This window comes from Bubalus kerabau, chromosome 10 (genome assembly GCF_029407905.1).
Source record: "Bubalus kerabau isolate K-KA32 ecotype Philippines breed swamp buffalo chromosome 10, PCC_UOA_SB_1v2, whole genome shotgun sequence".
Classification (NCBI taxonomy): domain Eukaryota; kingdom Metazoa; phylum Chordata; class Mammalia; order Artiodactyla; family Bovidae; genus Bubalus; species Bubalus kerabau.
The window spans coordinates 92,939,568-92,953,502 of NC_073633.1; the positions used below are offsets into that span (position 1 = coordinate 92,939,568).

A 13,935-nucleotide genomic window follows, 5' to 3' on the forward strand; every position below is an offset into this window, starting at 1 on the left:
GGAAGGGTGGAGAGCTGAAGACCATGCGGAGATGGCAGGGATAATCTCTGTCCCTCAGGAGTCATATAAATAAGGAAGTGGGACCAAGTGGGACCAGCCCAGCCCCATCACTCCAGAGCTGAAGACGGTGGTCATTCAGGCTCTGGTTTTAGCCAGCAGACTCAGAGCCCATAAATTCCTCAAGAACTGTTTATCTAAGCCCTGCAGCCCCCATCCCTGAGCCCCGGGAGAGGACTTACCCGCTTTGATGCAACTGTTTAAGGACAGCTGATGGGGTTGCCCCTGGGCTTTTTCATCTCCTGGGGCACAAAAAGAGTTGATAGTGGAGGGTCCCCCTTCACCTCGAGGTCTCACTGAAAATCCAGATCATTCCTGGCCCCCTCCCACAGGCACACATACAACATAAACTCTGAGATCTATCCATGGGAGACCCGGTCCTCATGTTCCTAGATGTCAGAGCTGGTGGCTAGCCTCAGGTCTGACACCTAGAAAGGAGTCGTCTGGAGTCCTCTGTCTACATGTACCCTGACAGCCCTGATGGATGTGAAAATGAGCGTGTTCACTTTGATTGCTTGCTACCCAGTGCGTGCATTTCACCACACCCTGGATGTGCTTTCTGTCACTGAATCCGTAGGACTTTAGGAGATGAGAACATACTGTGCCCATTTGACAGATGAGAAAACTGGGGCCCAGAGAAGTCGAGTGATTTTGCCTGAGGTGGAGTCTGCCTGCGTCTATGCTGGGCACACTCCCAAGTCAGAATGCTGAATTTATGCTGGGTGCTGGCCGTGTCCGTGTCCTGGGAGAGCCCACCCCCAACCCTGCCACCCCTCAGCCATGATGAGTGTGTGTGTGTGAGTGTGTGTGTGTATCCCCCTCCCTGCCCCTGTGCTCTCCTAGACTGCCCTCCAGAGACCACAGGAATTCTGATGAATTAATCTCATCACTTTATCGAGAAGGCACTTACAGAAATTACAAGGCAAGGCCACCAGCCTGGGTTTGCTGGCAGCCAGCCGCTGGGGCCATAAAACAAATTGAAGAGAACAAAAATAAATAAATAAAATTAGATTTCTGTCTCTCTCTCACACACACACACAGGGTCAAGAACATCTCTAGGTTCTTGTTGTTAATGCTTAGTCTCTTGTCCAGGGAGAACACTGGTACCAAATCAACAGACACTTATTGACCCCGGGCTAGAGTGACAACCCCGAGAAACCCAGGATCTGTCCTTCAAGGGATTGACAGGGCTGGCCGAGGGGCTGAGACCAGTGGATGCAAACACTTAGCTGCCTGGAAGTGACATCTCAAGGTGGCCCGAGTCCCCATGCCCCAGGCCCAGTGAGCCCACAGTCCAGTGGAGCAGAGCAGAACCAGAGCCTCAAGCTTCTCACCTATAGGAGAGGAAGATGTTCACCTTGGGAAAGGGAAAGATTCAACATATGAAAAGCAGAACTGCAGCCGCTTCATAACAAACCCTCGTCAGTGTCAGATCTCAGTGTACGTTGAGCGCCTACTGTGTGCCAGGCATGGGGACTATAGGGAGGAGTGATCTGGGAGGAGGAGACAGACAGCGGTGATCCGGGTGATGGACAGAAGGAGCACCTTCCCAAGGGGGTCCTGGAGGTGCGGGCAGCCGAGGCGAGGAGGTGGAGGGAGCAGGGCGGAGGGACCAGGGTGGGCTTGTTCTACAGCTCAAAGGCCTGAGGGCCTAGGGAGTCCCTGAACTGATAGTTACTAGAGCAATGGGGAAGGTGAGGCTGGAGGTGAGGTGGGGGAGTGGGATGGAGGCCAGGGAACAGACTCTGCAGAGCCTTCTAAGCCAGGACAGATGAATTGGTTTATATATGGGGTTTCCTCCTTTCTCTCTCTCTTTTTTACAATGTGTTAATTTCTGCCATACAGCAAAGTGATTGTTATACACAAATATATTCTTTTTCAGATTCTTTTCCTTATAGGTTATTACAGGGTATTGAATATAGTCCTTTGGGCTATACGCAGGTCCTTGTTATCTGTTTTATATATAACAGTTTGTATCTGTTCATCCCAAGCTCCTGATTTATCCCTTCCTGGTTTCTCTTTTAACTTTATCATGCTTATGTGAATATTGAAGTTATTTCCCCTGAAGTTACACAAGTTACCTATGAGATGATTATGGAAATCATAGAAGGGAGGGGCACACAAAATCTTTATCCTTTTTACCTCCCATCCTCCACAGAGGATGACCTTTGGACCCCCTCCCTGCAGAAAGATGGTGCTGGCTGGACTTAAGAATGAGAATGAGAGGAATTTCCCTGGTGGTCCAGTGGTTAAGACTTCGTACTTCCAATGCAGGGGGTGCAGGTTCAATCCCTGGTTAGGAAACCAGGATCCCGCATGCTGTATATTGGAGCCAAAAATTAAGGGGAAAAAAAAAAAAAAAGAATGAGAGGGATCTGTAAGGTGTTCCAGGCAAATAGACATCTGTGAGCCTCAGTTTTCTTACTGGTGAAAAATGGGGATCAGAATCCTCACTGAGCTGTGGTGAGTACTCTATATTAGGCACCTTGTAATTGCAGCTCAATAATGTCATTACTTGGGGAGGCCGGGCTTCCCTGGTGGCTTAGACAATAATGAATCTGCCTACAATGCAGGAGACCTGGGTTCAATCCCTGGGTCGAGAAGATCCCCTGGAGAAGGAGATGGCAACCCACTCCAGTATTCTTGTCTGAAGAATCCCATGGGCGGAGGAACCTGGTGGGTTATAGTCCATGGGGTCGCTAAGAGTCCAACACGGCTGAGTGAGTTTCACTCATTCAGTGTCATTACTCAAAGCAGTTTTTGGTGGTGGAAATGGTTCATGCTTGTTCTCAGAAAATCCAATAGTAAGTGGTTTCCAAATGCAACCTGGGGAGACTGAGGTACCAGGACACCTGAGGACAGTCCCCCTGTCTAGACCAGCTCAGTTGCTGCGTTGGTACAGGGGCCTGTCTGAGGTGCTCAAGCTCCTTGTGGGGTTCAGGGGTGGCACAGGGGCTCTGTGTGGCCTCGGGTAACTCACTTCAGCTCCCCAGGCCTCAGTTTCTTGATCTGTGAAATGGGGCACTGGTGGGTCCCAGAGGGTCATCGTGAGGATGGAGGGAGCGCATAGTAGGTGCACAATAAAAGTGGCTGTTATTACTGCTAAAATGGAGGGGGTTATGTGTGGGGGATTCTGAGGACAGGCAGGCCTAGGAGTTGCCCTTTTGAGCCCTATCCTGGGCTGGGTGTGGCCTCTTGAAGGCTGCACTGTGCCAGGCAGCATCCTTGCTGGGCAAGCTGGATTCCGGAGGGAAATCCGGGCAGGTGGCATGATGGGCATTACTTATCCCTGCTCCATGAGTAGGTGGCACCTGGATGGGGGTGGGGACGGACGGTTTGTACCAGTTCAGAGTCTGTTCTCTGAAAACCACAGACTCAAGCAGACTGCACCGACTGGGAAAGGGGACGGGTGCTGAGGAGGCAAAATAAGCACAAAACAGCGCTGCAGTCCGCTGCGGTCCACTGTGGTCCCCTGCAGTCCACTGCGGTCCCCTGCGGTCCACTGCGGTCCACGGTCCTGTGCTGTGTCTTCCTCGTGTCTGCCTCCCCTGCTCTTCTGACAGTTCCACCCCGCCTGCCCTCCCCCCAACCCCATTGCCTTTCCTCTGGCCTCGAGGCTTGTTACGGCTGCACAGTGCACATTAGTGAGATGAATGTGGACCAAGGGGGTGCTCAGGACAGAGGCTGCACCCCCAACGTTAGAAAGGCAGCTCCAGGGACTGCCCTGGTGGCCGAGGGGTTAAGACTCCATGCTTCCAGCCCAGGGAGCGTGAGTTGGATCCCTGGTTGGGGAACTAAGATCCTACATGCCGCGAGAAGTGGCCAAAAAATAAATAAAAATAAGAAATGATGCAAAAAATTCATGATGAATAACAACAAAAAAATTTAAAGAAAAAAAAAAAAGAAAGGCAGCTGCAGCTTCTCCTAATCGTGCTGTCAGCCCTCCCAGGAAGAGGCCTGAAGAGGAACAGTGGCCTTCCCAGAGCATTTGAACATCAGTTAATTGGCTCAGACGGTAAAGGGTCTGCCTGCAATGCGGGAGACCGAGGTTTGACCCCCTAGGTCAGGAAGATTCCCCTGGAGAAGGGAATGACAACCCACTCCAGTATTCTTGCCTGGAGAATCCCATGAACAGAAGAGCCTGGCGGGCTGCAGTCCATGAGGTGGCAAAAGAGTCAGACACTTTCACTTTCATTTTGAGCAAGACTTATACAGTTACTTGGCTCAGAACCACTCTGGAAACCTCTGGTTTCTCATCTGTAAACGGGATGGTGTGAGCACTGATTTCATGGAATTGCTGTGAGTGTTTGGTCGATCGTTCATTCCGCAAGTTTGTCTTGCCTGCCTTCTGTGCGGCAGGAGCTGGTTTCAGGCCATTGCAATGACATGGTGAGCAGCACACCTCTTGTCTTTTGGGGGCTCACAGCCTCTGTGGCACGGGGCCAGGTTCATGGAACTCATCATTATCACCCATTTAAGGGGTGACATGGAAAATTAATCACAAATTCCCTCTGCAGTGAGGAACTGTGCTTATAAATTCACCAGCTCCCGTTGAATCGCGCTTTACAATTTTTAAAGCAGTTTTATATCCATGGTCTTGCTTGATCCTTCATTTAGCAGTTATTACACTGTTTTGCAGATGAGGAAACTGTGACTTGGTGATAGAAAAGTGATTTTTCTCAAGGTCAGCCAAGCTGGGTGGCCTGGGCCTCGGCCGTGGGATGTGGGAGGTAGGCCCCTGGCGCCTGTGGGCTCAGAGCTGCCGAGAGGCTTTTCCCATGAGTTGGGGCCCAGGCTGGAGGGCAGAGGACCAGTCAGAAGGGGGATAAAATTTCTTTGCCTTGGATAAAATGCCAGCTCAGTGAGTTTCGAGGTCCCAGGTCCGTGGTAGCTTCAAGACTGTGGGTGACCAGGGCTTCCCTGGTGACACAGTGGATGGCAATCCATCTGGTGGTGCAGGGGACACGGATTCAAGCCGAGGTCTGGGAGGATTCCATGTGCTGCGGAGCACCTAAGTCCGTGAGCCACAACGACTGAGGCGCCCGTGCCTAGAGCCTGTGCTCTGCAACAAGAGAAAGCCATCTCACACACCCACAGCCATGAGAAGCCTGCACTTCAACTAGGGAATAGCCCCAGCTGGCCTCAACTAGAGAAAGCCCACGCAGCAGTGGAGACCCAGCGCAGCCATAAATAAATAGAGCGCTGCGTGCATGTAAAAAAAAAAATTCTTTTTAATTAAAAAAAAACCTCACATCTTGTGCTGAGCTTGTTTGAAACTGAGTGACCGTTCTTCAAAGCCATGGCCCCCTGGCCGACCTGACCTCTGGCCCTGGGGTCTCTGTGTTTAAGAGAGCTGGAAACACCCTGAAAAGTGCCTCGGAGCACTTCATCCTTCGACAGCCACTGCCCCGTGGGGACCCCGGGGTGGTGGGGGGAGTGGTGAGCTGATCAGTGAATCCCCATCTAGCCTGTGGCTGGCGGGTTGGGGCGGGGGGCCCCGACACACCTGGCAACCCTTCTGTGTCTGCTTCCAGGCAACATCGAGTACAGCTGCCCGGCCACCAACGAGTGTGAGATCACGAAACGGAGGCGCAAGTCCTGCCAGGCCTGTCGCTTCATGAAATGCCTCAAAGTGGGGATGTTGAAGGAAGGTAAGAGCCCCCCTTCGGCCACATGGGGCCGAACCGAGGCCTGGGTCCCGGGTGAACTCGCCTTCCCCTGGGGAGGCTCAGATCCCCCGGGAGATCCCACCAAGCTCTGGACGTGCTCCCTGGGCAGCACCCAGACACAGGTCTCTCCCTGAAGCCCAGGTGAGGACCCTGTCCCCAGGGTTGCCATCTCACACCCCCTGCAGGCAGGTGTGCAGCCCCTCAGCCTCTGCAGAGCTCTCCACGCCCTTGGGAGGGGGGAGTTGGGAGGCAGGAGGTTGGAAATTCTCCACCAATGGTCCTTTGGGGAATCACAGCCCCACTCGGCCCTTAGAAAGCTGGCTTGGTGCTTCTGGGAAAGGCTGACTTGGTGCTTCTGGGAAAGGCTCTGCTCAGGAACAGTCACCCTCTCTCTCCTCCCAGGGAAGGAAGGCTTGAGATGCTCAGTGGCCCATGGAGTGTGGGGGTGCAGAGACTTTAAGGCCGAGGATGGCAAGTCCCGTACTCTTCACCTGCCGGGGTCAGCCTCTGCTTCGGCAGGTGCCCCGGACGTGGCCGTCACCTGGCGAGTGTGGTCCCCCTCTCCTGTCCCCTGCCCTCCCCCTCTCTGTCCTGTGCCTCCGCTTCTCTAGCGCCGTGCCATCCAACACAGCATGAGCCACGCCTTCTAAGTGTAAAACACACCCCAGACTTCGAAGACTCACTAGGATGGTGAAAAGGCCTGTGAAATATGGCAGTAATAATTTTAAAAATGGTTATGTGTTGAGATGATGATAATCCGGGTATACTGGATTAAACAAACCATATTATGACATTGACATCACCAGCTTCTTTTTAACCTTCTTTAGGGTGGCGAGTAGAAAATTTAAAGTGACCGTGCTTCTCGTTATTAGGACAGCACAGCTCTCGGTCTCTCCACCACCTTCCCCATCCGTCTGCTCAGGCTGATAACCCTCATTGAGTAGCGTACTTGGGAATGGGGTCTGTGTGTGTTTCTCTCCTTCCCCGGCTTTGAAGGGGAAACAGTGACAATTCTTACAGATTAGCTTTTATGATTTGGGGCCCTAGGATCCTTCCAGAAATGGGAGGAGGCAGGAAAAACGGTGTGTGCTGATGATCAGATGATCTGATCCTGAGGGGCTAGGAGAGAAGAGGAAGGGACAGGATAGGAATGCAGGCCCTCGCTGGGAGAGGCTTCTACAGCCCAGCCTTGAGGAGCCCAGGGCCCTTTTCCCAGCCTCTTCTCCACGCGCCCTGGGCCAGAGGGCCCAAATTTGAGGTGCTTTGTTAGTAGGATGACTTGGACACTGTTGTGATGGGCAAATAGGGACTCCCTCCTTCTGTCTTCCAATCTGGGCTTCTTCTTCACCTCGGCCCAGCCCAGTTCTTCCACCACCCCAGTGTTGACATGTCTCATCAGCTTTTAAACTGCGTGTCTTACTCATTGCTTCATGTAACGCTTTTGAGATGGAGAAGGCCACTCAACTCTTACTCACAGGCCAGCTGCTCTGCGAAGTGGGAGTGGAGGAATTGACCAAAGTCAGTCCTCTTCCTAGATTAGAAACAGGCTGCACTGGACCTGCTGAAAGGCTTGTCTATTTGATTCTACCCAATTTTGGTCCACCCCTCCATAGGCGGGGACTCAAGCTAGTGGCTGAACCAGGTCCCCTGATTTCTGCACCAGGTTCTTTCTGCTCCTCCAAAGCATCTTGGGGTTCACAGATGAGGAAACTTGAACAAATGTCCACAGAGGCACACCTTAGCACTGGTCTCCTGACTTCTTTCCTGCATCCTGCAAGGAACCAATCAGAGGCTTTCTCAGCCTTGGAGAGACTCCTTGCTCTTAAGCTTGTGAGGATGTTCTGGGAAGCTGGTGTGAGGGTCCTGACTCAAGCTGGGGACCAAATGTCCAGCAGCCTTTCCTGGGTGGGGTGCATAGCCTTTCTCAGCATATTTCACAGCATCTGAAGAACTGGGAGCTGAAGGAAGCTGATTGCTGTCAATATACTCCTGAATTTGAAGGGTACAAACCCAAGTCCTGTGAGGACTCACGCTGGTTTGAGGGGTGTGCGTCCCGGAGCCTAGGGCCTGGAGCTTCTCCGTGCTCTGCTGTGTCTCCTCCCCACAGCACAGGTCAGGGCTTGGGGAGGCTGCCAGTCCCAGGGACGGAGAGAGAAGGAAAAAGTAGGGATGGCCGCTCAGTCCCCAGACCACTTGGCAACCCTTGAACAGATTTTTTTTTTAGGGGCTACCCAGTGATGGGAAGAGAGTCGAGGTACTTCCTAGTGACCTCCAGAAAAGGGGAATGATGAGGGGGATCCACACAGGCCAGGAAGTAGATGGCCAAGGGCGCAATCCATTGGAACAGCAGCCCAGCCATTTAAGAGGAGTGAGATGGATGCTGTGTGCCCCAGGATGCTGGCATGGGATGCTGGGGGGTGGGGGAGCATGGTAAGCTTCCTGGGGTCCGGCCCGAGGCCCCTCAGGAGCTTGGGCCCCAGGTGGAGGCACGGACCCTAGAACGCTCCCCTCCCCGGCCCTGCCCTGCCCCCATAGTTGGCGAGGGAAGGTGACACAAAGGCTCCAAGGCTTCCGTTTAGCCCACTGAGCTTGTCCCATGGTACCGAGTCTTGGCAAGGTGCTGGGATCAGGAGCTCCACGGGGACCGGTCCCTTAGGAGGAACGTGCCTTATTGCCGAGCCTGGGTCTCTGCCAGGCAGTAGCTCTTGGCAGCTACCCTGGCTCCTGCTTTTGTTTGGGGGGTGCCACCCCCCTCCATCTTGGCCCCCACCATGAGCAGGGAGCCCAGGTCCCCAGAGTCAGCACAGACTCCTTGCCTCCCTCTGATTCCTTTCAGACCTGACCCTTGAAATGCAGACTCCAGTCTTCCCCAAGGTGGCCTGCCATCTTCAAGGCTCCATGGCGGGCCTCGGGCGTTGGGGAGCCAGGCTCTGGGCTCCTGGGTCTTCTGGGGGAGGGGTCCGGGGAAGTGGGGAATGGAAGGCCACCTTCCCCCTCATCCCCACCCGTTTCCCTCTTCTATCTAGCAGCTCTGGTTGCCTTTTACAGTCTTTCTTAAGTAAAATGACCTGAGAGGTTGCCATGTGATTGTGGGGTGGGGGGATGGGTGGCTAGCACCTGCCAGGGAAGTCAGAAGTGGGGCTTTCTTTGGCTCAGCCTCTGTCTCGAGGCTGCTGTTGGCTCTGGAAGCTTCAGCTGTGGAACCTAGGTGATGTCCAAGGGTCTGTCTCACTTTAACCCAGTGTTTGAAAATCTGTATCTTCAGGGGAAAGGGTGATGGTTCTCTTTATAAGAAACTGAATACAAAATCTGCTCTGGGCTAAGTTGGTGTCCACGTCCTCTCCTGACTCTGAGGTGTCCTTGCCGTGTCTGTTGTTTCTCTGACACCTGTTTCTTCACCTGTGGAGCAGGGGTGTTGATGCTGAAACCTGTTCTCCATCACCAGGCCAAGGTGAGGCCCAGATGGGACAATTCCTTGGTAAGATCCACTGTGGGCTTGCTTTAACAGGTCAGCTTCCCTGGTACATTCAAACAGTATTTGATTCAAAGATGGTCTCGTTTGCGCTCAACTTTTCGAAAATCCAACCACTGTGTTAGGCGGGGCACATTGGTGTCCAGCTGCCCTGATTCTCTTCCTGGATTTGCTGGTGGGAGTCTTAGAGGCGGCATCTGCCTTGGGCGGACCCCATCTAGGGTCTAAAATGAGGATGAGAGGGTCTCCCTTGGGACGACTGTGGAGACAGTCTCCCCTGATGGGTGAGGGTGTGGCCTCATGGCCCCTAAGCCAGGAGAACCTGGAAAACCATTTGCTACATTTCACAGCACCCCCCCACCCCCACATCTGGAAATTCAGCAAATCACCCTGCACAGATTGTCCCTGCACACTTCTTCTCCTCAGCTCACTTTACCTCCCTCAGGCCCCCAGCCTCCCAGGTCTGCTCCCTTTCCTCCTCCCCTCAGCCCCTGGCTGCCTTTCCCCAAGTGTTTTCTAAAAGATATTTGATTTCCGTGAAAGCTGGGCTGCCGTCCATGCAATACGCTCTCACTCTCTTTGTGCTTGTTGGGAAGGCAGAGGGCTCCTCCAGGGATTCTGGGTAATTGGGTTAGTGGCCAGCTCATGTCAGGAAATTAAAAGGCAGCCCCGATCAGGTTCCTGCTGCATGGGATTTAATGGCTTTGTATTTATAGTCTCCTGCCTCTAGCCCATGCCAGAAATACCACTTCTCTGGCCCTATGAATGAAGAAAGAGGATGAGAGATGACTTGCCTTTAAAAATTCTCTTTCTTTTCAAAAATACATTAGTGTTCTGAAACAAAACAACTCTTGAGCACTTCAGAGAACGGTTTTGAACTAGAGCCCAAGAACTCTGATGGATGTTTGTATCGCCCTGAACCACTTTCCACCCTACAGGCACATATGCACAGGCACACACAGCTAGCTGATGGCTCCCAATATCTTCCTGTGTGGCCTCACCTGGGGCCACTCAGCCTCAATGACTTAATGACTCTGGTTGAGGAACTGTGTTGATTGAATGAAGTCACAGAGGATGGTCTTGTCTGTGCTGAGCTCTTCTTACTGTTCATTCAGGGCTTTGGCTCATTGGACATTGGATAACAGGTTCAATGGTCATATAGACCCTGTAAAACCCCAGTAGCACATTTATCAACTCCTTGGGTGATTTACTTCTTAAGCCTCCCTCTCCTCCTCTGTAAAACGGAAATGATAATAGTGCCTGATTCATCTTGCTCTCCATTCACCGGAGAAAGCCCCTAGAGTTGTACCACAGAGTAAGATGTCGGTCATTGATTTGAGAGACTCCACATTGTGCTAAATCATTGATTTCTTCTGTGTTCCAGAGGGCAGTTTTGAATCTCTCGTAGCCTCCCTCCCTGTTCCTTGGCTGATGACCTTGCTTCATATTTGCTTGAGAAAATAGAAACAGTTAAATAGGGAATTTCTAAACTTCCTGCTGTTGAATCCACAAACCTTCCCACTTGTTTTCCATCTTCACTCTTGTTAGAAGTATTTCTATTCCTATCAAAAGTCAGGCTCCCCACCTCTGCTCTAACTTGCATTCCTCTTTATCAGGGACTTCACATAGTGTCATGTCTGCTTCCAGCCCCATCAAACCTTCCTCACTGCTGGATCATTTTCATCAGCACAGAAACAAAATTTAATTTAAAAAACCCACAACTGTACTTAGGGCTTCCCTAGTAGCTCAGCTGGTAAAGAATCTACCTTCAATGCAGGAGACCGCTGTTTGATTCCTGGGTCAGGAACATCTGTGGGAGAAGGGATAGGCTACCCACTCCAGTATTCTTGGGCTTCCCTGGTGGCTCAGCTGGTAAAGAATCTGCCTACAATATGGGAGACCTGGGTTCAATCCCTGGGTTGGGAAGATCCCTTGGAGAAGGGAACTGCCCACTCCAGTATTCTGGCCTGGAGAATTCCATGGACTGTATAGTCCATGGGGTTGCAAAGAGCTGGACACGACTGAGCAACTTTCACTTTCACATCTGGACTTTGATCCAGACTTTATCTCTGTTCAGCTACTGCTGTCTTACCCTGCTGCCTTTCTCAATGCAACTTGCCTGAAGCGTTGACAGCACTTACTATATCCATCCACTTTAAAAATAAAAACAAACAAAAACAAGCAAAACAGTCCCTTAAAAAGTAAGCATCTAGTAGATCCAGAAAAATATTTACAGTATATTATATTAGTTAAGGTAAGTCTAAACTTCTGTACAAAGAGACTGCCTTCCTCAAAACAAAAAACTCAGACTTAAGCAAGATGAAATTTTAATTCTTTCTCATTAAATAAAATAGTCCAGGACTGTTTAGGCAGCTTTAGCATCCTTAGCAAGTGGACCCAGTTATCCCCATGTCTGGGAGATAAATCATTACATCAAATCATTCCAATGGCTGGAGCCAGAGTGGCACAAGTCCCTTCCATTTACAGCCCATTGGTGGAATCTAGTCACATGGCCACACATCTGTGCAAGGATGTCTGGGAACTGTAGTCTTTAGCTGGGACTGCCATGTGTCCAACTAAAACTGTGTCAGCATGGAAAAAGAAAAGAACATATCTTAAAGGACAGGCATTGTTATTTGCCAAAAACACGTGAAAAGTAGGAAGAATACTGGTCCTCTCCATACGCTCTAAGAAAAAGAAATTTTACCCTTACTTTTGAGGTTCCCTCTGTGTCTGAGCCCCCATTCATTACTTTCAGGGGCAACTGTTATCCTGATTTCACATTATTTTCCTTGCCTTTCTTTGTAGTTTTATCATAGGTTTGTATCTTGAATCATATTGTATTTTTTAGTTTTAAATGAAATTATACTATACATATTCTTCTGCATCTTGGTTATTTTAGTCAGTATTTCTGAGATGAATGCTTCTTGTTGTGTCGTTCTGTAATTCATTTATTTTCATTTCTGTATTATAGGAGTCAGCCGGATACACACATTTGGCTTTGTGGGCCACAAGGTCTCTGTCTGTTTAACTCTGCCGTTGTAATGTGAACACGGCCACAGACGATATGCTGTTCTTGTTGTTCAGCCGCTCAGTTGTGTCCAACTCTTTGTGACCCCATGAACTGCAGCACACCAGGCTTCCCTGTTCTTCACCATCTCCTGGAGCTTGCTCAAACTCATGTGCATTGAGTCAGTGATGCCCTCCAACCATCTCATCCTCTGTCATCCCCTTTTCCTCCTGCCCTCAATCTTTCCCAGCACAGGGCTGTGCTCCGTGAGGTGCTTATCTGAGCCTGTCCCCAATTTTTCCATATATTCTGGCCATTTTAGAAGTCATTTTTCTCATTTGCAGCTTTCTTCTCTTTATGGAGTTCTTTGATGGGCAGAAGTTAGTAATATTAATAAATTGATCGGTCTTTTCCTTTATGGTTTGTACTTCTGTGTCAATTTTTTTTTTTTAATGTGTTTTCTTAACCTGCTACTGTAAAGATGCATACCTAATCTGCCTTCCCCATGTTGGTCTTGGATTTTGCTGGACTGGACTTTTGAGTACAGTGAGGTGGCTCCAGGATGGCTAACTGCTTTTAGGTGAACTGTCAGCTCTAGGGTGTGGGGCAACTGCCTAGAATGCGTGATTGAAAGGCTTCTTAGGCAGAACCCGGGATCAGTAGGCAAGAGTGCCGTGCTTGATTAGCAATGTCTGCCACAGACTAGGAAATGGAGGGTGGTGGTGTAGCTCACAGCTTTTTGCCACAATTGATCTAGTGCAGCTGAGTTCAAGTGATTTGCCCAAGGCCACACATTTAGTAAATAATCAAGTTGGGGGGAATCTAGTCTCCTTGGTTATACAGGAATTCATTCTTTTTTTAAAAAAATGTATTTTGCTGTGCTGGATCTTGGTTGTGGTATATGAGATATTCACTGCGTCATGTGGGATCTTTCATTGTGGTTCTCAGACTCTCTAGTTGTGTTGTGTGGGCTCCAGAGCGCCTGGGCTTCAGTAATTGTAGCACACAGGCTTCAGAGTGCACAAGCTCAGTAGTTGCAGTGAGCGGGCTTCAAACCCTTGTCCCCTGCATCGCATGGCAGAGTCTTAACCACTAGGTCACCAGGGAAGTCCCAGGAATTCCTTCTAAGAAGCCCAGTCCAACTCATTGTAGATGCCTTGGCCAGTAGCCTAGAGCCTGTCCCCAGATGGGAAGAAGAGGAAGGGAATGGAAAGAGAGACTGGGCTGAAACAGCTTTTCCTGGTTAGGTGTTCAGTTTTAGAGACTTCTTGGTAGCTGGGAATGCAAGGATAACTCAGCCCTGCCAAAACGTCCTTGGGGACATAGTGCTCTGGGTGGGAAGGGTCCGGAGGAGAGAGCAGCAAGAGAGTGGACACTTCTTTAAAAGGCAGAAGGCTAGGACCTCATCGCCCAGTGCCATCTCACCCACTCTGGAGCAGTTGGCACAAGCCCTGGAGAACTAGGCGGCAGGTGCGTTTATCCACCTGCAAGGTTCCATTCTCTGAGCTTGTAGGGGGCCAAGTGCGAGGCACACTTCATATTATGATACAGCAGCAGGGTGAAAGGCAGCCCAAAATAGCTGTCCTGCCTGAGACAGCAAGGTGAGCTCACCTGTCACCCAGAAACCCCTGCAGGACAGGTGGCTGGAGGGAGCCCAGATTGTGCAGGGGCTGTGCATGAGTGTTGAGGGCATTCTTCTAGGCTGCTAGGTGGGCATCAGCACGTCC

At 50.8% G+C, this 13,935-nt stretch overlaps 1 protein-coding gene and 1 long non-coding RNA gene across 2 annotated transcripts in view; both read left to right on the forward strand.

Moving 5' to 3' along the window:
* The window catches only part of ESRRB (estrogen related receptor beta), a 58,755-nt gene that overhangs the window by 16,259 nt on the left and 28,561 nt on the right, over nucleotides 1-13,935 (forward strand). Inside the window, exon 3 of the mRNA XM_055538734.1 lies at nucleotides 5,592-5,708. Coding sequence (XP_055394709.1) covers nucleotides 5,592-5,708 — 117 coding nt within the window. The remainder of the gene's footprint in view (nucleotides 1-5,591; nucleotides 5,709-13,935) is intronic.
* Nucleotides 8,729-12,626, forward strand: LOC129621835 (uncharacterized). The gene is made up of 2 exons (XR_008699713.1): nucleotides 8,729-9,204; nucleotides 12,173-12,626. It is a non-coding gene; the product is annotated as an uncharacterized LOC129621835 (long non-coding RNA).